The sequence below is a fragment of the Lissotriton vulgaris genome, chromosome 2_1 (assembly GCF_964263255.1).
Source record: "Lissotriton vulgaris chromosome 2_1, aLisVul1.2, whole genome shotgun sequence".
Classification (NCBI taxonomy): domain Eukaryota; kingdom Metazoa; phylum Chordata; class Amphibia; order Caudata; family Salamandridae; genus Lissotriton; species Lissotriton vulgaris.
In genome coordinates, this window is record NC_141687.1 from 616459806 (window position 1) to 616486732 (window position 26927).

The window sequence follows — 26927 nt, forward strand, 5'->3', positions numbered from 1 at the left end:
TAGACCTCAGCGCTACACTGAGATTTTGTCGCGCTATTCTACAGGAATGGTCATACCACCCTCTTTTTATTGGTGGTCTAGTACCCTTCCTTTGCTTGGTTTTTTTGAAGAAAAGCTTCTGTATATTAGCAAAAAACTTTGGCTGTGACTCTTCAATCAATTGATTAAAATTTATTTCATTAGTAAGAATCTGGAGTCTGGTTACCTCTTCAGTAACTATCCCCTCTAGGGCCTGCATATCCCCAGGTTTGTCTAACAAGGTTGCCCATTTAATGTGACGGAGATTGTTAGATGTAACAACGTCTAGTGTCGTGAGATCCCTGTCCAGGTTGATTGAGGTTACACTTTGTTCCAGATTAAAGAGCAAGCACAATGGATTGTGGTCGCTCTCCAATCTCGGAATCACTTGCATATCTACCACTTTATGCCAGTCTCTGACGTCTATGAGGATATAATCTATCCTGCTACTTGACCTCGAGTTGTCAAAGGTGTGCTTACCCTGTGGGTCAGAGGGGGTGTGGCCATTTACTGCCCTCAATCCCCTGGACAGGCATAGGCTCTTCACCTGTATTGCCACTTCTGTCCACTTTTTTACCAGCGGGAGATCTAATTGGGGGATTCCCCATTTGGTGTCTTCCTCTTGGGCCAGATCGTTATCCTCACATCCTAGAGGTTCAAATGTGTTCAGGTCTCCCCCCACCAGGATAGTGTACTGCGTAGGTAGAATCTCTAGGTCGTTATCTAATGCACCTATCACATCGGAGGTTGTGCCCCCTTGGGTTCCCCTGGCATAGATGTTATATAAGGCCAGGTTATGGCCATCAGCCCAGGTGAGCACTAGAGGGAGTAGGTCACTGTTAATAATATGACTCTGTTTGATAGTGCATTGTAAGGATTGGTGTATCCATATGATTAGACCCCCAGAAGGCCGCCCCTTAGTATTCTTTTTCGCAGGTACATAGAAATTTAAGAAGCCCTGACGAAAAACTGGTGCCACTGACCATGTTTCCTGTAACATGATAACATCATGACGGTCAATGAGCTCGCACCATTCGGGAGTCTCTAGTTTATGGTGGATACCCGCTATGTTCCATGAAATGAGTTTGATGCTACCTTTCAACTCAGTATTCCCCTCTTGTAAAAGTATGCTCTGATTAAGGGGGAGCAAGAGGGATGGAGAAGTAGTTTCCTCATTGCTTCTAATGGTATGGGTAGTTGGTGGAGTGCACACTACTATACTAGGGGTATAATCTCTATGGTCGGGTGTCTTGCCCTCACAACAATTTGTTTCTGGGTTCTTTTTAGTACTATTGATTCCATAGTTGTCCTCTACAGCCTTAACTTTTCCTAAGCACCTCAATTCTTCCAGTCAATCACATTCGCTTAGACCCGAAAGGGCCGAGAACCTATTTTCAGTCAGGATGCCCCAATTATTTCTATTTCCAGGGGTTTTGGCTTTTCTTAGTACAGGGTTCCACTTGGTTTTCAACATTGTTGGATTTAAGGTGTTACCTTTTTTTGTATAAAAAAATCCAACGTTAGTGGCACTATTTAAGTTGATCTACGCTGAGGGGGGTATATATTTTAGCTAGAATATTTGGCAAAACTTCTGGGTCTGAGAGATGTAGCACCACACAATCCCCCTTACATTTTTTGGTACCACCCCCGATCCATTCAACTCTTCTAGCTTTAACTACTTCCTGTGCCAACTGATCCCTGCCTCCCGGATTAAAAGCCATGTTCCTTGATAACCAATGGAGTGATTTATTTATCAAAGAAGGAATGTTCTCTACTTGCCCTGGTTCCAGTTGGGGGACGTTTGCTAGGACCAATATTAGTGGAGAAGCCTCCACAATTAATTCAACGGGCCCCTTCTCTAAGTTGTCATCTTCTTTTCTACCTCTAAAACTCGGCCCAGAGTCCCCTTTATTAATATCTGGATCTGAGTCTCTCAAGTCCCCCCCCCCCCTAGAGCTGATCTCCTCATGGTGTTCAGGGGAGTGTTTGCAAGTAAATCTGACCCAGGGACAGTTTGGGTAGTTTTTGGATCGACTCTGGGTGTTTTTAGCAGAGGGGTTTTCGTTTTTTCTTCTAATGATTTTTGCAAGAGAGTCCCCAGCCTATTCACCTCTTCTGTGAGCTGGTCTATTTTGCTTAGGAGCGGTTTGGTTATAGTTTTGATCTTGTTATCTACGGCATTAAGCAACTTCTTGAATTGATCTTCATCCACGTGGACCTTCCCTCCTATATTACCCCTTGCATCGTCTCCACTATTTCCCTGGGGGGAAACGTCGGGGCGCTTTTTACTTGATCGGAGGCCACCCCGTTTAGATATATTCTTTCCCCCCCCCTTTGTTACTCTCGGAGCTGGGACCGGTGCAGGGGCCTCCTCTTCTAGAGTAATAATTTCAATGTCTTGAATACTCTCAGGAGCTGGTTCGGAGATGGCTACTAGGAGCTGGGTCAGTGGATTGTTATCTGGGGTCTGGAACACCTCATTACTAATATCAAGAGCGGGAGTAGGTAAAGGCGTGTTATCGATAAGCAAGTCTGGCGAATAACTCAATCCCATGGATGATCTCCTGTCACGGTTAATTTTGGCACCTTTCTGAACCATATAATTGTCTATGGTGTTAATGGGGACTGTTGATGATTTAGTTTTAGACATTTTTCAAGCAACTTTTCCAAGTAGCAACTATGCAGGTCCGTGGGGTGTTAGTTCAATGAGGTATCCCAGGCGCATACAATAGTTTTTGGGAGATTGTGACTTACTTGGTTTTTTTTGCACAGCGATCTGGGCCCTGCTCCTGCCTCTTCCTGCCGATGAGGGCCGTAGAGGGCCCGCCCTTTGCCCGGGCTTAGCTCCGGGCGTCCCGCTCGCGTCCCGCGAAGCGGGTTCCTGTGCCACTTATGTGCGCCTCCTGGCGCCCTTGCGGTGTCAGAAAGCGCGCTGCCACGTAGGCTGCCGGGAATTGTAGTCCCGGAGCGGCGGCGCGTGTAGTCAGCTATAAATTGACTCCTGGCGGTGGCGGCGTGCTTCAGGGTACCTGGCTGCCTCTGAATGACTCCTGGCGGTGGCGGCGTCTAGGAGGTAAGTGCAGTCTCTTTCTTGCTCGTCTCCCCCGCTCTGCCGGTTCCTGTGCCGCTTATGTGCGCCTCCTGGCGCCCTCGCGGTGTCAGAAAGCGCGCCACCGCGTAGGCTGCCGGGAATTGTAGTCCCGGAGCGGCAGCGCGTGTAGTCAGCTGTAAATTGACTCCTGGCGGTGGCGGCGTGCTTCAGGGTACCTGGCTGCCTCTGAATGACTCCTGAGGGTGGCGGCGTCTAGGAGGTAAGTGCAGTCTCTTTCTTGTTCGTCTCTTAGAGTTGCTCTTATCCATTACAATTCAAAATCATACTCACAGAATGGAAATCTTCTCACCTCCTTTCTTACCATACCTGGTGGGCGTGGGTTTCATATCTTCGTGGAGCTCATACTTTTGTTGAAAAAAAAACAGTATGCGCCTTCAATTGCTCGTAAAATATGGCATTCTTTGAATAATTATATGTATTTGTCTACTCAGGGGTTGGTAGCTCAATATCGTTTTGAATCCATCTCTTAATTTATTTTTTATAGGTGTAGCAGATTTCCCTTCCCTCCTTCCTTCCTTCCTTCCAATATCCTTTCCTCCTTATCTCTTTCTTTCTCTCTTTCCATTTTCACTTCTTTCTCCTCACCTATGTATCTTATTTACCAAGCAAAACAAACTCACACATGACTTTGTTGGGATACATGTAGATGTTCCATCTGTCCCATGTTCCTGAGGTTTATACATAAAATAGTAATTGATGAATTTGTAATGCCGGTTATCCGTCATGATATTTACCTGATCATTTCTATATGATAACTTTTTTATCTTTTTTATCCCAGTCCAGATGTTATTTGTTATGTTTTCGTTTTTAACTTTTTAATTCTTCATTATTATATATCTGTTTCTGATTTCTATGTATTGCTATTGCCTTGCAATTGTATTTCATTTTATCTAAAACAATAAAATAATTTGAACAAAAAAATATATCTATCTTGTGGCAAGGTTTGGCGTTTCGTGCCTGTATTTTTACAGTTTCCTCTAGTTTGGCCACCTAGTGGCACTAGCATTGTTAAACAGTCCTGTAGTGCAAGGAGTATTAATGAGAGTACCTCCTCTTTGATCCTAATTGGGCCCCAGTTGTTTTTACCCAGATTCAGCCTGCTGGCTCCTTTTTGAGCTGTAGTCTATTACTCTGTTTAGCCAGTGGAACAGCTGAGGTTCGATCAGCAGGTGAAGTTTTAGCTTCTGGCACCATGGTAGATTGCCGGTCAGATGCTCGTCTCAGAAGGGCCTTTAATTTTGTTGCTATGCCAAGAACCATGGGATTTTTTTCTTTTTTTTTTCTTCTAGGGGGATAGACTAAATTCATTGACAGCTGTGCACAGCGCTTCAACTGGGCACTTAGGAATTTTGCCAAAATATAATGGCATTTCTTACCTAATGATCAGGTTGAGATTAGTCATCGCTAAGGGCCATGGCACTCTATCAAACCTATATAATCAAGCAAGTGCATGTGTTCAGGCTCTGTACAACTATGGATTCAAAGGAAAACAATATTTGCAACCCGATTGTGAGAGACATCTTTAGATGTTTTCGTGCACCTTGCCACATCCTAAGGGTCCAACGCTCGGTGCCGAGCAGTCATGCAGTCAGGGGCATTGGATTTCCGCGATTATGTGGCTGCTGATTTTTATTTTTTCGCACAAATATGGATTTGCCGCACTTGCCACATATGGATTTGCCAACATCCGCTGCGTTAACCACAGATTGTTAACCGAAAAAAAGAGGCAAAAAATGATTTCTAGTTCAAACAGATCAAACACGTATGCTACATTATTTGCCTTTTCTTGCCACTGAAACATGATTCCATTGGCCCTCCATGGGGTGCACTGCAGTTCATGTTCATGAGGGCGAATCTTGATGGAGCAAGGTCAGTTTGTAGTAAACGGATAAAAGTTACTAAATACGTCGCAGTATATGTTCGCGCGCCGGTCAAGGCCCATCCAAAGGTGAACTTGTCATTTCCCATGGGACCTCCTCGTCCCAGTCCTCACATAGGTGAGTCGGTCCCGCCCCCCACTGACGGGCCTTTACAACGCTATTCTTTTATTTATTTTTAATATATAAACCCCTCCCACCGTTTGCCATTTCTGTTAGTAACAAGACCAGACACAACAACAGTGGGAGGGATGAAGGGAACAGGAAAGTGATGAGGAGGACCTTAATTGGGGTAATGAAGATTATCAATCAGTAACAAGCCATTTTTCAACTGTGTATGTCTGTTTTGATTAATAATCTTACTAATGAGGTAAATTTTTCCCACAGAAAGTATTACCATGTGTAAATTTGACAAAAGAATGAAGTAATATTATCAAAATGTGCCTCATTCTGCTGCACAGTTTGCCTTATCTTGCCACCACGGCATGGTTCCAGTGCCCCTGTATAGGGTGCTTTGCAGTGCCTGTTCATGAAGTCTGTTCTTGATGGGGCAAAATCAGCGCCTATACTTCAAAGGTGGACAACTGGACTAGGGGGGATTAAGTGATGGTGACATCCGCTATCTATAGCTCTATAAAATGGCAATTTGGTATAGACAGTGATAAAAAAAAAGTTTCTGATATCCAGGATTAACCCTGCAGCTTGCACACATTATGCTTATGGGTATTTTCCCTAGATCAGCGTTTCCCAAACTGTGGTCCGCGGACCCCCAGGGGTCCATGAGACATTCCCAGGGGGTCCGCAGGACTAGAGTGCCTGTCGTCGTAGTGAAAAATGAAACGCCCATGCTTCCTCACAGCACACAAGAGCTGTGAATGTTGGCGCAGGGTTGGCAAGACCACAACAATACAATGATGAGGCGGGGGCAGCGAATGGGCAGTGGGCAGTCAGGGGGAGGGGCTGCAGGGGGCACAGCGGCTGGGGAAACGAGTGAAACAGAAGGCAAAAGGGGCACAAAAACAAGGAAAAAAATAGTGGCACAGAAGGCAGAAGGGCACAAAAAAAAGTGGAACGGAGAGCAGAAGGGCACAAAAAACGAGGGAAAAACGAGTGGAACAGAGGGCAGAAAGGCACAAAAAACGAATGGAACAGAGGGCAGAAGGGCACGAAAAACGAGTGGGACAGAGGACAGAAAGGCACAAAAAAGAGGGAAAAACGAGTGGCACAGAGGGCCGAAAGGCACAAAAAACGAGGGAAAAACCAGTGGAACAGAGGGCAGAAAGGCACAAAAAACGAGCGGAACAGAGAGCAGAAGGGCACAAAAAACGATGGAAAAACGAGTGGAACAGAGGGCAGAAAGGCACAAAACACGAGTGCAACAGGGGGCAGAAAGGCACAAAAAATGAGTGAAAAACGAGTGGAACACAGCGTAGAAAGGCACAAAAAACGAGTGGAATAGAGGGCAGAAAGGCGCAAAAAACGAGGGGAACAGAGGGCAGAAGGGCACAAAAACGAGGGAAAAACGAGTGGAACAGAGGGCAGAAAGTCACAAAAAACTAGGGAAAAATGAGTGGAACAGAGGGCAGAAAGGCACAAAAAACGAGTGGAACAGAGGGCAGAAAGGCACAAAAAACGAGGGAAAAACAAGTGGAACAGAGAGCAGAAGGGCACAAAAAACGAGGGAAAAACGAGTGGAATAGAGGGCAGAAAAGCACAAAAAACGAGTGGAACAGAGGGCAGAAAGGCACAAAAAACGGGGGGAAAATGAGTGGCACAGAGGGCAGATGGGCACAAAAAACGAGAAATATAGGGGCAGCTAAGAACAGAAGGCAGAACGGGCAGAGAGGCACGGGGGCAGCGAGGGGAACAGAAGGGAAAACAGGGCAATGAGAGCACGGGGACAGCGAGGGGAACAGAGGGAAGAAAAGGGGCACAGACCACATACAGGCAGCAAGGGAAGACAGACAACAGCAGTCACAGACACAACAATGAAAATATAGGCAATACAATAAAATCAATAAAGCGTTGAAAGGCGCATGTGTATAGGTTACCGTTACTTGGCAGGGAGGTAAAAATAGGTGCAGCCAGGATCAGCAGTAGGATTTTCGTGCTGCTGTCAGATTGCTCACTTTTCACAAGCCCTTGGGTGAATTATGTGTGCTGTTAAGCTTTTATATTCAGACATATCAAGCTCTTGTTCTGTGTAGCCTTTGCAGTTTGTTGTTGGCAAGGGACGGGGCAGTGGGCATCCTAACAGGAGAGGGTCATGTCAGGTGCCACGTGAGGCCTCTCTGAATTATACCTTAACTGCACTGCTCACCCCTTGGTGGTAAAATGTTGTTCTGCTCTCTGTGACTAAAGATTATGTCTAACAGGGGTTTATGGTAATTGGCATAGCATTGTTCCATGATCTCGCTGAAACAATATGCCTCCTGTGCAGATACCTTCCTGCCATCTCTTGCACTTCCATGATGAACTCCTAATATAGACCTTGAATTTGCTCTCTACACTGGACTCATCGCTTTGTGCATTATCATGATAGAATTTTCACAATATTCGTTGCTCCTTGGGGCATGTCTTTATTATAAAATGCTTCATAATTGTGTAATATTTTAGACCTTCTTAAACTGTGAATAGGTAAAAATGCTAATAATTCACAATCATTCAACGTGTTGCTGTAAGGAAGGGTCACCATTCCAAGGCTCTGGAATGAGAATGTAGAGGTTCTGCTATGGCTCAGAGCAGGAGACTTGTATCACTAAATAATACACTGCTGTATGCATACATGTCCATACCAATAGACCCAATTCAGGCTGTCTCCCTCTTGAAATGGTCTCTGCTTCAAAAGGCGTTTTTAAAAAGAAATTTAATTTGTACAAGTTGCTTGGGGGTCCCCGGCTTCCAGTAGTGATTCAGTGGGGGTCCTCAGGAGTCAAAAGTTTGGGAACCACTGCCCTAGATCAATTAATCCTCCATGTTTGTGTGACCATCCCGTAAGCCTTCTTGTGCCTTTTATCCTTGTATGAAAATTTTTCAAGGATTGATGGTCAAAGGGTCCTGTGGGGTTTCTCACCCGCATTTGGCCATGGGAGGTCTATTCAATAATTATTACTGAAGGGTCATTCTAACCCAGATCACAGAGTGGGGCAAACTATGAAACTACACAAATGGCTCGTTCTTTTCCGTAGTGAGTGGTAGGCAACATCGTGATAAACTCATAATATGCCTTATTTTCATTCTCTCATGCCCGTGTTGAATGAATATTATAGTAGAGCTGCTGGCAGCGACCAGTGTGGTCATCCTACGGTTCTAATTATATTCCCAAACAACTGAAACAACCAGGACTTCAGGCAGTCTCATCAACAATGTGTTGGGCAATTGCCTCTGGGCTTACCCAATGAGTGTTGCCCTACTGATGCAAGGGGCAAGTGTTAGGACACACCATAAATCGTGTGTTTGGGCTACATATAGGATGCTGGAGTCCTTTAGTTAGACCATGAGCGGTCTCACCAGTTTCACACGAGTGTCTAAGGAGGTCCAAGTACTTACAGGGCATCACTGACTGCATCACAACATGGAGGCTCATTTTATCAGTAAGGGCCAGGGATGATTGTAAAGAAATCCCTCATCCTCAGGACATGATGCTGGTAAGAATTGACTAAAGCTTGGTGGATGACAGTGGTCAGGATATTGAGACGCGGCAATGCGGCAAAATAGGTTATCTTGTATTTTCACCAAGTGCTGGCCAGTAAGGCCAGTAAGGTCATTTGGAAAGCAGTTCTTGCTCACAATAACAAAGCTGTTGAGTGTTGGCTGATCAGAAAGCACTCGAAGGACTAAGTAAGGCGAAATGTTTACCAGGTGTGACAGGAATTTATACAAAATATACAGATTTCAACTCATGCCATAACCAACACTGTTGTCTAACCTTTCCTCTTCGTAACACTGAGTTTAGTCAGTGACCATTGCTGCGTTTAGAAACACCCGAAGTGCGGTTTGGTAAAGAGCTTATTCTAAAAAAAGGGAAACCATCGGGAGTTCCTCTAGATGTGAGCAATCTTCCCTCTATTTGTCCTGGACGTTCCCTATCCCCAGATGAATGTGACTCTTTGTTAAGAAGGGTAAAGGGCAGAAGGGAAGTCTCTGCATAGACTTCCTCTTCTAGCATCTTACTCCTTAGCCTTATGCTGACTGCCAGGGAAGTAAACCATCTGGGCAAGGTATTTCTTGAATGCCACAGATTGGTCACAATTCATCCATTTAGCTGCATAGAATAGGTAAGTAGCTAAGCAGGGATACTCTTCATGGCCAGTTAATTTGAGGCGCTATGACCCAAGGGTTGATCACGTCTTACAAAATCCTAACAACAGGCTTTCAAATGGGACAGTGTCAAAACAACTATATTCAGTTGTTTTTCATATGTACAGCATTAAAGGTGAACTGAGATCTGGTGGAATACTTACATTGTCAGATTGAATCAACATAAGCACCCAATAGTACACTGTTAGGTTGTTGGGCAGTCACCCAGCACGCACGTACCCAATGGGCAAAGGTGGGGTATTGGTGATGGGGTACATTTGTTTCTGAGGGCTGCAAGCTCTTCGGTCTGCATTTGCACAATCTTTGGAGTCATTACCGAAGGGCTATAGCGGCAGCTGGTGGGGAGGGCAAAATTGCCAGTGACCTCTGCGCCCTGTGGTGGAATTTCTAGCAACAGGAAAAGGGGGCTACCCAAAAATGTGGACTGATTTACTGTGCTGACTCCTTGTAGGGGTGTTGAATCTGGGCACTGGGCAGGTAGGAGTGGTCCTGGACCTTTCAGCCTGGGATGCCTGGAGCTGAACATTTTGGGGGATTTGCCTGGTGATAGGTACCCCGGCAGGGACAGAGCGCTATGTGATGCCCTGGTGTATGTGTTGACATGGAACAGTGGGTATTGCCCATCCCTCTGTGAGACAGAAGGTAAGTGTGTGTTGCCACTAAGGTATGCGTGTCAATAATCCCCAGGATGCCCTTGGTTCAGGTAGGGCCAGACTAGGAACATCGATCAGCCCTAGCAGATTACTGCTTGCCCGGCCCTGGGAGCAGGCGGGTAGAGGGGGCGTGCGAGTAAAAAGCACCACTCCCACTTTTGTTACAGGGGGCCTATAATGCAGCTCCGCTGCAAAACCGGCCCCCAGTTGGATGGATGAGGAATAGTGGCATTCGGGCACTGTGCACAGTTGTTGTGTTGCTTGTACAATCTTTGCAATGTTTTGTGCTGAACTTATGTCCTGTATTCTCATAACCATAATGTCTCCTGGACTATTGTTCTCTTTTGTCACTGAATCTGTGTGAATAAATATAAAGGGCTGCACCTTGGCTAAACTACAATCGAAGTTGTCTCTCTCCTATGAGTGAACGCACTCTTCCCCTTTATTCCCTCTTCCTGTCCCTGTCTCATTTCATCTTTCAACCCTCTCTCGGTGGTCTTTCATTCATTGAGTCCCTTCGAACTTCCTGCCTTCAATCCCTGCTCACTTCTCTGTTCGACCTCCTTAGTCATCCTCCTTGCTCCCTCCATGCATCACTTCTCCTTGCTTTTTTCATGTGTTCTCGAATCGAACATCCGCACTTCCCTGAGCCTGCTCTCCTTCACACACTTCCTCACTCCCACCCCTTCCTATCTTTGTTTCTTACTCCCTTATTCATTCCTTTACTTCTCATTCCCTTCATATCCCTACCTCTCTGCTTATGGCTTTATTTCCTTCCTGCCCCTAACCCCCATAAATCTACGGGGGTCCTCGTTCTAAGTCTTCCTTGTCTCTTTCTCTACATCCCTTCCTTCTTCTCTCCTATCACAGCCTTCCCTACTCTGTTCTCTTCACCCCTCTTCCTTTCTTCTTTCTTCCTGCCCCATCTCCCTCCGCCTCAACTCACTTCTCTCTCTCCGAGCATGCATTGCTGTGTTACCAGTGTACCTTTGCTCCCTCTAGAGAAACTGGTGGTCGCATTGTACAGTTATGAGCCGGCTCACGACGGGGACTTGGGCTTCCAGGCTGGGGACCATCTACAGATTCTCGAGCAGTAAGTGTGGCTTGTGCAATGTTACTCTGTGAGCCAACCCGGGGCTGTAGCCCCTTAAGTCCCATGTCCAGAGTCATCTCAAGGGTTTTTGGGACCCTCTGCAAGTCAGAGTTTGGGGCCCCCTGTTTGAATTGGATTACCTATTTTGTACTAAAAGCAGCCAGCATAAAGTCAAAAAGATATTAAAATAGTTCAACTTAAAGCAACTGAATCACACAAAAACAGCTGATATATTCCTTTGCCAGGTTCCCAGCAGCGGCTCCTCCGGCATGGCAGAGGAGCGTCACCACACTGGCTCAGAGCCAGCAGATGAAAAATGAAACAATATTTTATAATCGTTTTTTTTTCAGCTGCTGTCCGGGCCATGATAGGGAGGAGGTACAAAGTAGTGTGTGCACTTCTTGGTGCGCATTTTTGTTTGGCCAGCCGTCGAAGGCCAGCCAAATAGACATGCGCAGTTCGGTTTCTTTAACCCAGCTGTATTACACAGCTGTGTGGAAGAAACAGAACAGACTCCCTGTGCCTGAGCGAGCATTAAACAAGCCCGGTCGGGCCAATCCCTGTGCTGCTCTCATGCTAATGGTAATAGCATGAGAGCAGCGCGGGGATTGCACAGGGAGACTCTGATGCTGTCCCAGTGTCTGCTGGAACCAGGAAGCCCCCTTCGCCCTCTCCACCACTTTTTCTTTATGTCAGCCGCCGCTGCTGGTACCCCAAAAATCCTTAAGATTACACCACAGAGAGGGAGAGATCGAGATAGAGAAATAGACTCAGGTGATGTATAGAGAGATTACTGTAGTGTTCTCCGACGAGGGGTAACAGTGCAGTCCACCTGCGTCGGAGGTCTTACCCTAGCGCTGGCGCGTGTCGTCACGCACCAGCTATAAATAAAGGGGCGTGGCCCGGTGAAAGCAGTCGGGACCACGCAGTAACTAAAAGAAGTTGTCTCAAGTGGTTACTGACTACATGCGTGCAAGCGGCCCCCTCCCCCATCACACTGGCGACAAGGGGCAGAATCAAACCTAAGCATGGGCGAATTTTGCGAATCTGGCGTTCGCAAATTTGCGTATTTGCGAACTCGCAATCCGCAAAATCTGCTAATTCTCGCGAATTTGCGGGTTTTTTTTTGTGTTCGCAAGGGTTTCTGCCAGTTCGCAAGGGTTTTGTACCAGTTCGCAATTGCGAACTTACTTGTCGGCTCGCAACGTTCACGACTATGTTGTTTCTACGTCTGGTTCATCATCACAGGTTCACAGCACCCTCTGTTTCACCCATGCCACCCTCTGGTACATCAATGCCACCCTCTGGTTCATCACTGTAGATTATGGGGGGGAAAAGCAAGCACACCTGCCCTGCTTCAACTGACACGAATTAATTTGGGGTTGATTTATTAATGTGTCACTGTTTTAAAATTCCAGTCTGGCACCTGCTTCCTTATCTGTAATTTGCTTTCTGTTGCAGTGCAATTTTTTTTTCCAGTACCTTTGTGGCCTAATTGTAGCTATTCTATGAGCCTGCTGTGAGGGTCAGAGCAGGGTCATAGAATTGTTGCAACTAGCAACTGAACTCTGGAGGGGCCCTAGTCAGGAAGCACTACAGGAATGGTTACTAATGATGAGTTTGAACTTTTGCACCTGCTGAGTGCTTTCAGTTTTGCAAAACTCGTTTTTCTGCAGAACAGCAACTGTAATGCCCCAAACAAACATAGGCAACTGAACTCTGGAGGGGCCCCTCAGGAAGTACTACAGGGAATGGTTACTAATGATGAGTGAACTTTTGCACCTGTTGAGTGCTTTCAGTTTTGCAAAACTCGTTTTTCTGCAGAACAGCAACTGTAATGCCCCAAACAAACTTACTTGTGAAAGTTGATTTCTAATCCAAAAGTGATCAAAAGAAAGGCAAAAGGCCTCAAATCCCAAAAAGTGCAGGCAAATGTCAACCTGAGGAGTTATTCTGATAAAAATCATCATTTCAGAAGGTCTATGCTGCTTGCTAGTGGATTTCTTGTGCAGAATTGCAAATTTTGTAATTTCGCGAGTGCGAGATTGTTGCTGCCCGCCACACCTACGTGTTCGCAATTGCGAACTCTCGCGATGCGTCGCCAAACTCCTGCAGCAAGATCCAAAATGGCGCAGCACTCGCAAAATATCGAGAAAAACAACTCGGCAAACGCTGAATGATGGTAAGTGAACGCCGCACGCCGCAATATTGTATCACCAATAAAAAAAATCCGCTGCATGCGAATTTGCGGATTTTCGGTAAATTCGCGAGAGTTCGCGGATTGCGAATTTACCGAAAATCTGCGAGCGGAACGGATTTTCCGCCCATGCTTAATCAAACCCATGCAGAGCAGTTAATGGGTCTGCATCTCTGGAGGTTAATAAGCCTTTGTTCAAGGCCCTGTGTCCGCGGAGATGCTGCCTGCCCTGTGCTGGCCTGCTGTGTGCCCCCAGGCAAGTCTGCCGCATCCAGGGAAGGCCCTACAGCCCCTGAGGGTGCCTGGAAGGAAGGGGGGCCATCTCTGCACACCCTGTTGAGCCCACGCACGTGGTGCCCCAGCATCCTGGAAGAGGAGGAAGCTGCAGTGAGGCCTAGCACCCACAGGCCACAGGAGAAGACCCTGTCAGTGCTTTCATCACTCTCGGCAAGGCGGCTACTACCGCGCCCAGGAGGTAAGCAGTACACGTGCCTGCGTCTGCGCCACGATGGCGTCGATCCCCGCCATTGAACCATTGCCCCGCGATGGAGAGACTGGACTGACTGTCTCCAGATCTACTTTGAAGGGGCAGGCATAGCCCGGGACAGGCGCAGAGCCCTACTCCTCCACCTCGGAGGCAATAACATCCACTGCATTTAGAAAACCCTGGTCGAGGCCACACCCAAAACGTATGTCACACTTCTCAACACACTAAATGCGCACTTCGAGCCGATGGCGAACAGGGACTATGAAAGATTCATCTTTCGCCAGGCCAAGCAAGAGGCGGAGGAATCGTTAGACGCATTCCACGGGCGTTTGAAAGAACTGGCCAGCACATGCGGATTTCGTGACGAACAGGAAGAAATCCGAGGTCAGATAATACATTGGTGCTACTCGTCCAAACTCAGAGTGAACATTCTTCAAGAGGATGGCAAGTCTCTAGCAGACCTCCTCACCCTGGGCCTGTCAAAAGAACTGTCGCAAGCCAAGGCATCCCACATGGAGGTGACCCTCCACCGACCCATCAAGACAGAGCAAGTCAACGCGGTGGAAAATGCGAACGTGGTGAGGCCCAAAGCGCGCCAAAACACAGGGAGAAGACAGCAAGACAAAAAAAGTCAATGCGGCTACTGCGGAGGCACACCGCATCGCATGCAAGACTGCCCAGCGAGAGGGAAGAAGTGCAGTGCTTGCGGGTGGATGAACCACTTTGCGGCGGTATGCCGGTCTGCAAAATCATGGAAAGAAGCAGCACAGACAGTGGCTGAAGAGCGTGACAGTGAGGACATGGATGATGACACAGGAGACTACCCGGTCCACTATGTATTCGCAGTAGATCAGCCACGACGGAAGAGACAACGACTTCCAAGGTGCAGAATCAAGATCCACCTCCAGGATGTGAGAGCCACTACAGACACTGGGGCCTCGATCGAACTAATGGCTGCCAATGTGTATAATCAACTAAGTCCACTCCCGCCATCACGCGAAGCAAGGAGAAGGGTATTTGCCTACGGACAGAAGACACCCATCTCGCTCCTGGGATGTTTCAAGACCGAGCTGAGACACCAAGACCTCAAGATCCCCACCACAGTGTAATTGACCAAGGAAGGAAGCGTTATGCTGATAAGCGGACAATCAGAGCTGAGGCTAATATCATTCGCCATGGCGGTACAAGAGGAGGAACTGGAGGCCATCATGGAGGAGTTCGAAGACGTCTTCAAAGGCATTTGATGCCTGAAAGGGAAGGAAGTCTCTATCCACATCGACTCGTTAGTCCAACCGGTGATGCTGAGGCACAGACGCATTGCGTTCCATTTGTGAAAGAAGGTCGAAGAAGAGCTAGAGGCAATGAAGAAGCAAGGGATAATAGAAAAGGTCAGTGGACCCACCCCTTGGTTGTCCCTGATCGTACTGGCACGGAAACGGAAACAGCCGGGGCAGGTCCGGATCTGCGTTGACATGCTCCTCCCAAACGCCGCAGTGAAAAGGGAAAGTCACCTAACCCCCACCATCAACGACATCTTGGTAAAACTGAAATGCGCAAACTAGTTTTCGAAGATGGACCTGCGGTCCGGCTACCACCAACTGCCACTACACCCAGACTCTCGATACATCACCACATTCTCTACGCACGTCGGCCTCAGGAGAGACTGACTCTTCAATTTCGGGATCTCAAGTGCCTCAGAGATGTTCCAAAACACCATCCATGAAGTCCTCAGCGGGCTACCAGGGGTCTTGATTGTAAGCGACGACCTACTCATATATGCATTATCGATAGAAGATCACCACCATAGACTTCACGGGGTCCTCCAGAGGATCAAAGAACCCGGACTGACCCTACACAGAGAGCAGTGCCAGTTCTTAAAGAACAAGATCAGCTTCTTTGTCAAGGTGCAAGACGTACAGGAAGCCTCAGCGCCCTCCAACATCTCGGAAATAAGGAGTTTCCTAGGGATGGTGAACTTTTGCGGGCGGTTTGTCCCGGATTTGTCCAACCTCACAAAGCCCCTCAGGGAACTGACGAAATCCACCACCACATGGCAGGAACAAGCCCTTAAGGATAACAAAGCAGCCCTGTCGGCAGACACAACACTGTCATACTTCGACCCAGCCCGATCCACCTACGTCGGTGTGGACGCCAGCCCGTATGGGCTAGGAGCCGTGCTCACACAGTTGCAAGGAAATGGAGAGTGGGCCACGATAGCATACGTAAGCCGCTCCCTGACCGACACAGAACAGAGATACTCGCAGATAGAACGAGAAGCGATCGCCTTCCAATGGGCCTGTCGACATTTCCACGTCTACGTGTACGGTCATCCATTCACAGTGTCCACAGACCACAAACCCTCATTCCCCTGTTTCAAGGGTCAGCATCCAAACCTCCACGAGGACTGAAAAATGGATCCTTCAACTGCAGGGGTATGACTATCGAGTGGAATACAAACCAGGCTCATCCAATCCAGCGGACTACCTTTCGAGGCATCCCACGGCTGCCACCAAAGCAGAAGAAGAGGATGCCGAAGACACTGAAGAATATGTCCCACTTGTATCAGAAAGATCCCGACCACTTCCCATGAGTCTTGAGACCATTGTAGAAGCCACCCGGATTAATGAATGCCTGCAACTGGCCATAATTGCGGTCCAATCGAATGCCTGGTGCCCCATTCAGTATACCATGGCCAGACGGACGCCGCAAGCAAAAACCGTCCTGGAGTCAATTGTGCGGGTCAAGGATGAACTTTTGGTCGACAGCAGTGGTTGTCTGCTCCGAGGCCCGCGACTGGTGATCCCATCAAGTCTGGCTCAACAAGCTGTGGACCTCGCACACTGGGGTCATCAAGGCATGTTTAAGACAAAGAGTCGGCTGAGGGCCAAGGAATGGTTCCCAGGGATGGGCCCACTGGTTGAACAAACAGTCAGAACATGCTCATGGTGCTAGGCATCGGGTCAACCGGTTTGCCCTCACCCCGTCATCACTGAAGAACACCACCAACGGACATGGGAGTGCGTGAGTGTGGATTTTGGACACTTCCCAGATGGACGCTATGCCCTGGTGATCTCGATGACTACACGAAGTACCCCAGAGTCAGACAGCCACGGAGGTTGTTACAAAATTCGAGAAGACCATCGCTACCCACGGAATATTCGGAGTGGTGAAGACAGACAACGGCCCACCCTTCCATGGACAAGAGTTTGCAGACTATCTAAAGGCCTGGGGGATTCAGCACCGGAAAGTGACCCCACGCTGGCCCCAAGCAAATGGGGAAGTAGAGAGTTTCATGCGCACTCTCAACAAAGTAATAAGCATCGCGCATGCGGATGGATCCCCGCTCGAGAGGGCCATATACAGTTTCCTGAGAGAATACCATTTGACGCCCCATCTCACGACCGAGGCAGCTCCAGGGCCGGTAAGCATGGGCCGAGTAGTGCGAGACATCATCCCGCATCACCCAAGCTGGACCCCATCTCAGATTGACGCTGGAAAGGTCCTAGCCAACAGGACCAGCTCCAATGACCAAGCCAGCGCCGACCAACGAGCCTGGATGTCAGTCTTTCAAGTAAGGGACAGACTCTATGTCAAGGACATGTACTCTGGGAGCAAGTTCCGGCTTTGATTCGAACATCAGCTATGGACAGTTATCCGCCGAACCGGCACTATGATAACAGCCAGAAGAGGAACCAAGGAAATCACATGCAACATCTCTTTCTTCAAAAAGGTACACGCCAGAACTCCGAACCAGCAGCAATCGGACAACCTGGATGCCAGACCACGTCAATCGCCAGTGGAGGAAGGAACAGATGGTGACCAAGGGACGACCCCCACTGAAGATGTGAACCGATCCGACCATGGCAACCCTTCACTGCCTGGAACACCAGTCGGAGGTCTGCCAAGTTCCCCTGTGAGATCCCTGGAGGGTGAAGTTTCACGGGAAATGACCCGTTGTTGCCATCATCATGGGGAGAACACTCCAGATATGGCCTGAGAAAAAACCCGGCTCCATCCTCCCGGCTGGCAGACTTCATGTTGTGACGAACCCGGGACTGGAATTCTAGTGACTGGTAATAGATCTACATGATCAATGTTTTGTTTGTTGTTTAATAAAGGTTGGAAGGAATGTAGTGTTCTCCGACGCGGGGTAGGAGTGCAGTATACCCGCGTCAGAGGACTTACGCAAGCGCTGGCGCGTGTCGTCACGCGCCAGCTATAAATAAAGGGGCGTGGCCCGGCGAAAGCAGTCGGGACCACGCAGTAACTAAAAGAAGCTGTCCCAAGTGGTTACTGCACCGCGGCGCTGACGACACGCGAGCAAGCGGCCCCCTCCCCCATCGCAATTACCTTCACCTGTGCCCTCTTTAATGCTATGGGCCATAAGCATTTACCCACTTTGCCGTTGCCTTCAACGTCTCTGCACTTGTCCGAGACTCTGGGGGTCAGAAACAGGGGTGACAGCCTGCCATAGAGCTGAAGAGAGATAGTCAAGTCAGGGCCCTGGGAGGCCTACCCACGCTCCACCCCAGCCACTCTCCACAGTTTGACCTTTAATGCAGCCTCTTCCGATCAGTAGGACCACAGTTGAAAGAGATTTTAGCGGTAGGAACGGAGGAATGGAGTGAGATGCTCATTCCCATAGGTGTTTGGACTTCTAGGGTGACCATAGTTCGAGCAAGAGTCTTGCCCAGCCTGGGGGAGTAATGCAGGCCCCTACTGCCCTTGCAGTGTAGGGGGCCTCAGTCCTTCAAGGGCGGGGGAGGGGCATTCATCCCAAGGCCAATGAATATCTGTGAGGTATGGGTGACTCAGGGCCCTCATCACTTTTTGCATGGGGACCCCATAATATTGTGTTATGCAACAGGCTGCCCCTTAGCTCAGGCTGGCTTGGTCTGATTACAGAGGTGTCCCAGTTGCCTATTTTGTTGCTCCACAATCCCCCGTGCTCCTAACTACGACTCAAGCATGTGTTTTTATAACATGGCACAGAACGCTTCACTTTTCACTCCAGTGATTTCGGGGTCAACTGCAGGAAGGCAGATGTGCAGAGGGACTTAGGATTTGAGGCTGCTGGCACTACAGTGGGAGTGCTTACCCTTGCCATACAACCCAGTGCATAAAAACTTTATTGGCCAGACATGTCAAATATGTATTGTTAAAGGAAGTGCACGGGCTAGTTAAAGGGAGCCATAAAAAGTAATTTTACCTCTTATCTTTCATGGCCGTTTCCTGTGAAATGCTGCTTCTCCCTGCCGGTGTTTTCTGCTAATGTGCAGGGGCGTAAGATCAGACCTTCTCCTGGGTTGGTTGGCGGTTGCTAGTTAAGATCACATGCAGTTTATGAACTAGATCAGATTAAAGTATATACTCAGAAAATCAAAAAAAAAGCGAATGTGCCACAGATTAACTTGCAAAACTTCAACTGCGCCAGCTATGTTTTCAACATATAGCTTAGGCATAGGCGCAGACCTTTTAGGTTCGGCTCAGTGCCTGCTCTCCTGATTAGGACCCAGTTCAGTAGCACTACTGGCCACCCATGACAGATTCTGGATCTCATGAACACTTTCCCGTCAGAGGTCTGGTGATCGTCCTACAGGAGACCTCAGATCCCAATTTCACTCACTGGCTGCTGCTCCGAAGAACCTCTGGCTGAGTTCTGGCAGGTGTCTCAGCCGGCGCACTGCCAACTTCACCTCTGCCTCTTGAGATCAGGATGACCTGGTGAAACTAAGTGGTGTTCAGGCGCTCAGGTATTCGTAGTTTCTTCGTTTATCTCCGAGCCTTTGTAATCCATGCGAATACCTCGTCACCACTGTTATATCAAATTTAGCAAGCTGTGATCTCTAACTGGTGGCAGAAACTACACCTATGAACACATTTATTGTAGTTAGTCAACTTAATAAAGGAAAGTAAAAATATCAGCATTGGCTTCTTTTCTGTTTAGCCCTCCAGTTTAACAGTCCCTCCCAAATGACGTTCACTGCACACCTGGGAGGATCCTCTTCTATCAGCCATACCTACATGAGATGAGCCTCACGTGTCAGACCATTTCTTGTGAGAGGGTCCTCATCTGTCAGTCAACCACAGCTGCGTGGAGACTAACCCAACAGTCATTCAAACATGGGAGAAGCCCGACCTGTCCATCAAACCCTTCTCATGGGCCACCATAGCCCAGCTACACACGTGAAGAGCCTCCCCTGATAGTGATTCACTATTAGAACGAGTCACTCACACTTGGAAATGACTCATCTGCCAAGGACCCACAGGTGGTCAGCCTTTTGAAGGCGGTCAGATTTGTCAGTTACCCACCACAATCTAAGGGCTTATTTACATTCCCCTTACACCACTGGTGCGTCACTTTTTCCCTTATTAAATTTGACTCACCGGCGGCGCAAGGGGCTTGTAAATAAGGCCCTTATAGTTTTTTAGTGATTGAAGAAGAAATTTACATAACATATTTTACACTGTAGCACTTATAAGCGCTGATCAACTTCAAATTCCGTGGCACCAATGATATTGAGGATTTAACGTCTTAATGACAGTTTTGTACCTAGAAGTGCAGGCACGGGAGGCGGTAGGAGGACTCCAGAGTGGACTGCGACTAACGCCTCCCATGGGCAGTGACCAGGCGCACAACACCCATTGGGCTCCCCAGGCTTCAGCCCCCCCCTCTCCCCCATCGTGTGTGTCCGCCCGGGCTGAGACAGCTGCGCTGGATGGACACCGTCTAATTGCAGCCGCACCCGAGTACTTCATAGGTCTTTAAAATACCATTTACTTGTTAATGAGGCTTTTGTTGTGTTTTCACCCCTTCTTAGAGCTACTCTGCCTATGGCTGGAAGAATTAGCCCCCCTCCCACTAAATCTTTTTCAGGGCCCCTCCACCTCCGAAATTAGGCTCTAGTTGCCCGCCTGGCGACGACATAGGGCCAGGCAGCAGGAAGCGTTATAAAACATACAGCAATTCTTAAAAAGCGCCCAATTGGGGCCGATAGCCGATGTCATTACATGGCCAAAAGGGGGCTTTGCGAGGGGGGGGGGCCTCTCAGTGTTGCAGCAACTATCATTGAGTGCTGCACAAAATATGTACTCCTGTATCAGAAGTCAGAGTTGCCACCATCATCTCATCTCTTGCACGCCGCAGACTGAGGACCAGTTACGAGCAAAGACTTCATGTGGGGTGGCAATGGCGGTGAACCCGGGTGGCGAAGAGCGAGTACAGAAAATAACCAGCCGAAAACCAGTCCAAAAAACAGCCCACTTCAGGGAAGTTACTAGCTAGGCGTGTCACCAGCTGCGAGTGCCAGTCGAGCCTGGTTGTCAAAAGAGCGGGGATACGAGGCGCGGCAAGCAGGGGTTCAGCGTGGGAGGACTGCACCCTGCGCAGACGATTTGAACCTGCTGATCGAGCGGGTAAAGGGGGTGGCGGTACAACGCGGAAGCAGTTAGTTGCCGGAGCAGGCCCTAGGCCCCAAAGTTCCTGGGCCTTAATGGCAAAAGAAGACACTGAGTCCATATTCCGAATCCTCTTGGTACACCCGGACAGTTACCACCTGTTGGGCTTCCAGATCGATAGCACTTTCTATTACAGTGGATGCCTTCCCATGGGTTGCACCATATCCTGTGATACTTTGAGTCCATTAGCACTAGGGGTGGGAGTAGTTCGCTAAGTAGCGCTACGCGTAGCTACGCGAAGTGCACTTCGCACTACGCGAGCTACGCCTAGCACTACGGGAACTGCGTAGTATCATGTTTGCACTGTGCAAGATGTCATTTTCAATGATTGAACATTGCAGACAAGCATCTGGCACTGTGCAATTATTGAAAACCTCATCTTGCACAGTGTGAGCTGTACTTTTCTGCCGCTCAAGTAGATTTTTACTTGAGCTGCAGCTTTCTCAACGCGGACTGGTAGTTTCCCATCGCGAGCGGTTGCGAGCATGCTCGACCACTCGCAATGAGAAACCTGACCTCCCCGCGTTGAGAATCTCGCTGGGTGGTTTACTTTCCATGCTCGTGATCGGCAACTTGATGTTGCTGATCGCAAACAAGGAAAAAGTGTCGCGACGGTGTAATTTTGCTTGCTCGCGGTCGCCAACTTGACGTTGAGGACCGCGAGCAAGCAAAAAATGACCGCTGCATTACGCTACGCTACGCATGTTTGCACTGTGCTACGTGCAGTTCGTGTAGTGCGAAGTCGGACAAACTTCGCAAACTACGCGAGAGTAGCGTAGGGCTTTGCCCAGGGTTAATTAGCACCTTCTTAGAGTGAGCCCTGGGAGATAGATGTGAGGTTGCAGTACCTTGATGACTTTCTTTATGTGGGGAAGCCAGTCTCAGCATAATGCAGAACCATGCTGGATCATTTCATCTCACTGAGAGAACAACCGGTCATCCCATTGGCATGTGACAAAACAGAGGGGCCATCAGCACAGTTAATATTCATCGGTATCGAGCTAGTCTCAGTGGAACGAGTGTGCAGATTACCAGTCCCTAAGATTACAGACTTGAAGCAGGCCATCTCAGCTTTCTTGGCCAAAAAGAAAGTGGCCCTAAGGGAGGTTCAGCAGCTATTAGGTAAACTCAACTTTGGGATGAGGTTCATCCCTTGGGAAGAGCATTTGCTAAGCGAATGGCTCAGCTAACGAGGGGCCTCTCCCAGAAGCATTCCAGAAGCATCACAGGGTCTGGTTGACGGTCAGGGTCAAATGATACCCTCATGCAGTGGCAGGATTTCATTGTTAACTTCAGTGGGACTCTAGTCTGATGGGACCCTGGATGTCAGCTGAGCAATAGAACCTCTTCACGGACGCAGCAGGGAGCGAAGGCTTTGGTGCCTCCTGGTGTCAGCCTGGTGCATGACGCGGTGGTCAGACAACTGGAATGAAGCAGGCTGGACAAAGAATGTGCCATTGCAGTCTCATTGACAAGGCCAATAATTGTAAGTGCTGGGAGGACTACCAGAGGGTGACGACGGGGGAGTAACACATGGGAGGATTGCAACACCAGTAAGGTGGGGAAATGTTTTTATTGGGAAACCACCAGTGGGAAGTCAAAGGCTTGGACAGAGAGCCACATGAGCACTGCCCCGTATGCCTTATGTTTAGTTACTTGCAGGACAGACTGCAGGGTGTTGCCCCAGGTCATGCCCTTCATCGTACGCATCTCAGCAGGTTCCAGTTCACAGCTGTGATGCATATGGCATTAGCACAGGCTAGTCTCACATCTGAGTCTTTCGGATCACATTCCTTTCACATCAGTGGCTGCCTGAGGCCTGGGAGTGAAAGGGATCATGCAGCTCGGCGGGTGGAAATCCTGTGCCTTCAAGGCTTACATAAGAGGGTAACTAATGCAGAGCTTCATTTTGATACCACAGACGTCAGATGCAGGAAACTGATGGTTTGGATAGTGGGCCACTCCTACATTACACGAGCCCAGCTATGGGCCAGCTCGCGGATGCATTATGGCAGTATATGGCTGTGCAACATCAGGGTGGTTTGGATGGGCAAGCCAGGCTTGAGGTGGACACAGCTTCTGCCAAGAGGTCACTAAGTGCTGTGGACAAGGGAAAAACCTGACGCCATCGTGGTGCACCTGGGTGGTAATAACCTCACCGAGCTAGGGCGCAAGCAACTGTTGGGAATGATGAAGGCCGATCTCACAACCATCTCCCAAATGATCCGTCCCACAGAGGTACTGTGGTCTGAGGTGATAGCAAGATTTGAAAGGCGGTGGGGCTGTTAGCCATAACGTGGTAGAGATATCCAGAAGGAAGCTTAACATCTCAATGAGTAACTTTTGCAAGGGAATGGGCTGAGAAGTTGTTAGCAGCCGCTGTCTGTGAAGGTAACAGAAGTGGGGCGGTGGGACCGCGTGGGGGGATTTTGAGGGACGATGCAGAGGAAAAGTTAAATAAATAATTGATTTTCCCTCTGCATCGTCCCTCGAAATCCTGCCCATGCGTCCCCACCTGTGTTACCTGCAGGGACCGCGGCTGGTTGTCAGGCATGGCCCCATAAATTCAAGATACCAGGTTACTACTCGGACAACAAGTTTCACTTATCCAGAGTCTGGATAGACAAGTTCCTGTTGAACACTGTAGGAATGCTTGAGCTGTTAGGTTTTTCTTAGGGCAGGACATTTCTCCTTCCAGGAAATAGGGGCGATGAAGGGAGCCGATGGCAGTTGTAGAACCCCCGACTGTGTGGCGGGGTACAGCTACCAGGATGGCCAAAAAATGACACCACACGAGGACAGAAAGAGATGAATACCCAAAGTCCTTGGGATGCCTCATGGCTGGGGCTCTAGTGCACAAACAAAGGGTCAAGAGATGGCCACCGCTGGGTGGACACAACACTTGCTGGCCAGGCACAGCCACAGGGCTGTGAATGCCAGGCATCGGTAGCAAGGGAAGCCTTGAAGCTGCAACTCATTGTTCCAATGGGATAAAGGAAAGAGCTGTTACAAGAGGACTCATGGCGATTGACAAAGTGATGTAGGGCCAACCAAACGTTGTTATGACTGTAAAAGGATTTATTACTGGTAATGACAGAAGGTCTCTCCATGACTGCCCAGATCGGGTCAGTTACCTCCTCTTGCTTTGTCCAACTCCGTAAGCTGCGCAGAATTGGACGCTTTTTCAGCAAAGAGGCCTGTACTCAAGTAGTGATTGCACTTATCTTATCCAAGATTGACTACGGTAATGCGCTTCATCTTGATCTCCCACAAAAGCAGACACATTGTTTTCAGATGATTCAAAATCAAGCAGCTAGAATCATCCATCTTCAGGACAGACGATGCCATATTAGCCCACAGTTAAAAGGGTAAACAGTCATAATATCTATTCCAAAATATAGAATGGACATAATATCGAAGTAAAAATATAGAATGGACAAAATATCGAATGGACTCAATATAGTGGTTAGAAATATCGAATTTAAGGTAAGTAATATCGATTTTCAAAATATAGAAGTCAAAATATCGAAATATACAATATAGGCATTAAATATATCGATTTTTTAATAATATCAATTTTTTTAAAGTGTTTTGTATGTTAGTATATGTGTGAAAAGTGTATATTAATTTTTGTAATGTATGTTTCATGTATTTTAAGTAATGAATTTCATGTTATTTAATTTTTGCGTAATTTAATTCTGTAGCGGGTTGTGGGTTTATAGGGGAATAGGGTGGGAAGTAATTTAATTGTAAATAATTAAATATTTTTATTTATTTATTGGTATTCATTTTGAATTTATTGTTATTTTGTAATTGGTAAATAATTTTTATTAATTGCCAATTAATTTGTATTAATTGATTAATTGTTAACTATGTTAATTTTCTAAATTTATTTTCTGTAGCCGGTTGTGGGTTTATAGGGGAATAGGATGGGAAGTAATTTAATTGTAATAAAGTAAATATTTTTTTTCATTTATTCGTATTGATTTTAAATTTATTGTTAATTAATTTTTAATTGGTAATTAATTTCTATTAATTGGCAATTAATTTTTATTAATTGGTAATTATTTTGTATTAATTAAATATTTGATAATTATGATAATTGTATTAATGTATTTTCTGTAGTGGGATGTGGGTTTATAGGGGAATAGGGTGGGAAGTAATGTAATTGTAATTAATTACATATTAAAAATACTTTTTGTGTATTGATAATTAATTTACTGTTCATTTTTAATTGGTATTAATTTTTATTATTAATTAGTTTTTGTTATTTAAAATTAATTCGTTTTTGAATAAATATGAATAGGTTATTAATTTTTAATACCTAATATGTAGTTGTATTTCTAATTAATTATTACATAATATTACCTTGGTTATTAATTTCAATTAATGTTTTATTGGTATTGATATTTAATTTATTTTTAATAATATATTAAATCATTACTTTCCCTACTGTTAATCTCACTGGAGTGGGAATAGTAATTTTCACCCTCCCGCTATCAAACGCTTTCCCTACTGTTTCACTCTCTGGAGTGGGAATAGTATTTTTTACCCCTACGCTATCCAACGCTTTCCCTACTGATGCACTCTCTGGAGTGGGAATAGTAATTTTTACCCCTACGCTATCCAAAGCTTTCCCTACTGTTGCACTATCTGGAGTGGGAATAGTAATTTTCACACTCCCGCTATCCAACGCTTTCCCTACTGTTGCACTCTCTGGAGTGGGAATAGTATTTTTTACCCCTACGCTATCCAACGCTTTCCCTACTGTTGCACTCTCTGGAGTGGGAATAGTAATTTTTACCCCTACGCTATCCAATGCTTTCCCTACTGTTGTACTCTCTGGAGTGGAAATAGTAATTTATACCCTTCCAATATCCAATGCTTTCCCTACTGTTGCACTCTCTGGAGTGGGAATAGTAATTTTTACCATTATGCTATCCAACTCTTTCCCTACTGTTGCATTCTCTGGAGTGGGAATAGTAATTTTTACCCCTATGCTATCCAACGCCTTCCCTACTGTTGCACTCTCTGGAGTGGGAATAGTAGTTTTTTACCCCTACGCTATCCAACGCTTTCCCTACTGTTGCACTCACTGGAGTGGGAATAGTATTTTTTACCCTCCCGCTATCCAACGCTTTCCCTACTGTTGCACTCTCTGGAGTGGGAATAGTAATTTTTACCCTTACGCTATCCTACGGTAAAATATTGTACATTTTTTATTAATAATTTAAATTAATTATATCTTAATTTTAAGGTTATTTGAGTATTTTTAAGTATGTTTTAGTTAATTATATTTTTTATTTCATTAATTTTAAATTACTTTTAAGACATTTAAAAAAATTCGATATTTTGACTGACTATATTTTTTACAGACTATATTTTGGATTCGATATTTTTGTACTTACCTGTTTGTAGATAGGAATTCGATATTTTGGCATTCTATATTTTGGTGACTATATTTTGGTAAGTCTATATTTTGTCATTCTATATTATGTCAGTGATCCAGTTAAAAGATATCCACTGGCTTCCAGTGGAACAGAGAGCAAAGTTTAAAACTTACTGTATTCTCTTTAGAGCTATTCAGGGAACAGGGCCTAATTTCATCTCCTCACTAATCAGCAAGTACTCTCCCCTGCATACTCTGAGATCAATGCACTTGAATCTTCTGGTGGTTTCCAGATTCAAACGCAAACGCATTGGTGGGACTCC

The 26927-nt window shown here is 46.9% G+C and overlaps 1 protein-coding gene across 1 annotated transcript in view; it reads left to right on the forward strand.

Moving 5' to 3' along the window:
- Positions 1 to 26927, forward strand: part of LCK (LCK proto-oncogene, Src family tyrosine kinase) — a 329952-nt gene that overhangs the window by 184363 nt on the left and 118662 nt on the right. The window contains exon 4 of the mRNA XM_086955694.1: positions 10983 to 11073. Within this exon, the coding sequence (XP_086811820.1) occupies positions 10983 to 11073 (91 nt within the window). The remainder of the gene's footprint in view (positions 1 to 10982; positions 11074 to 26927) is intronic.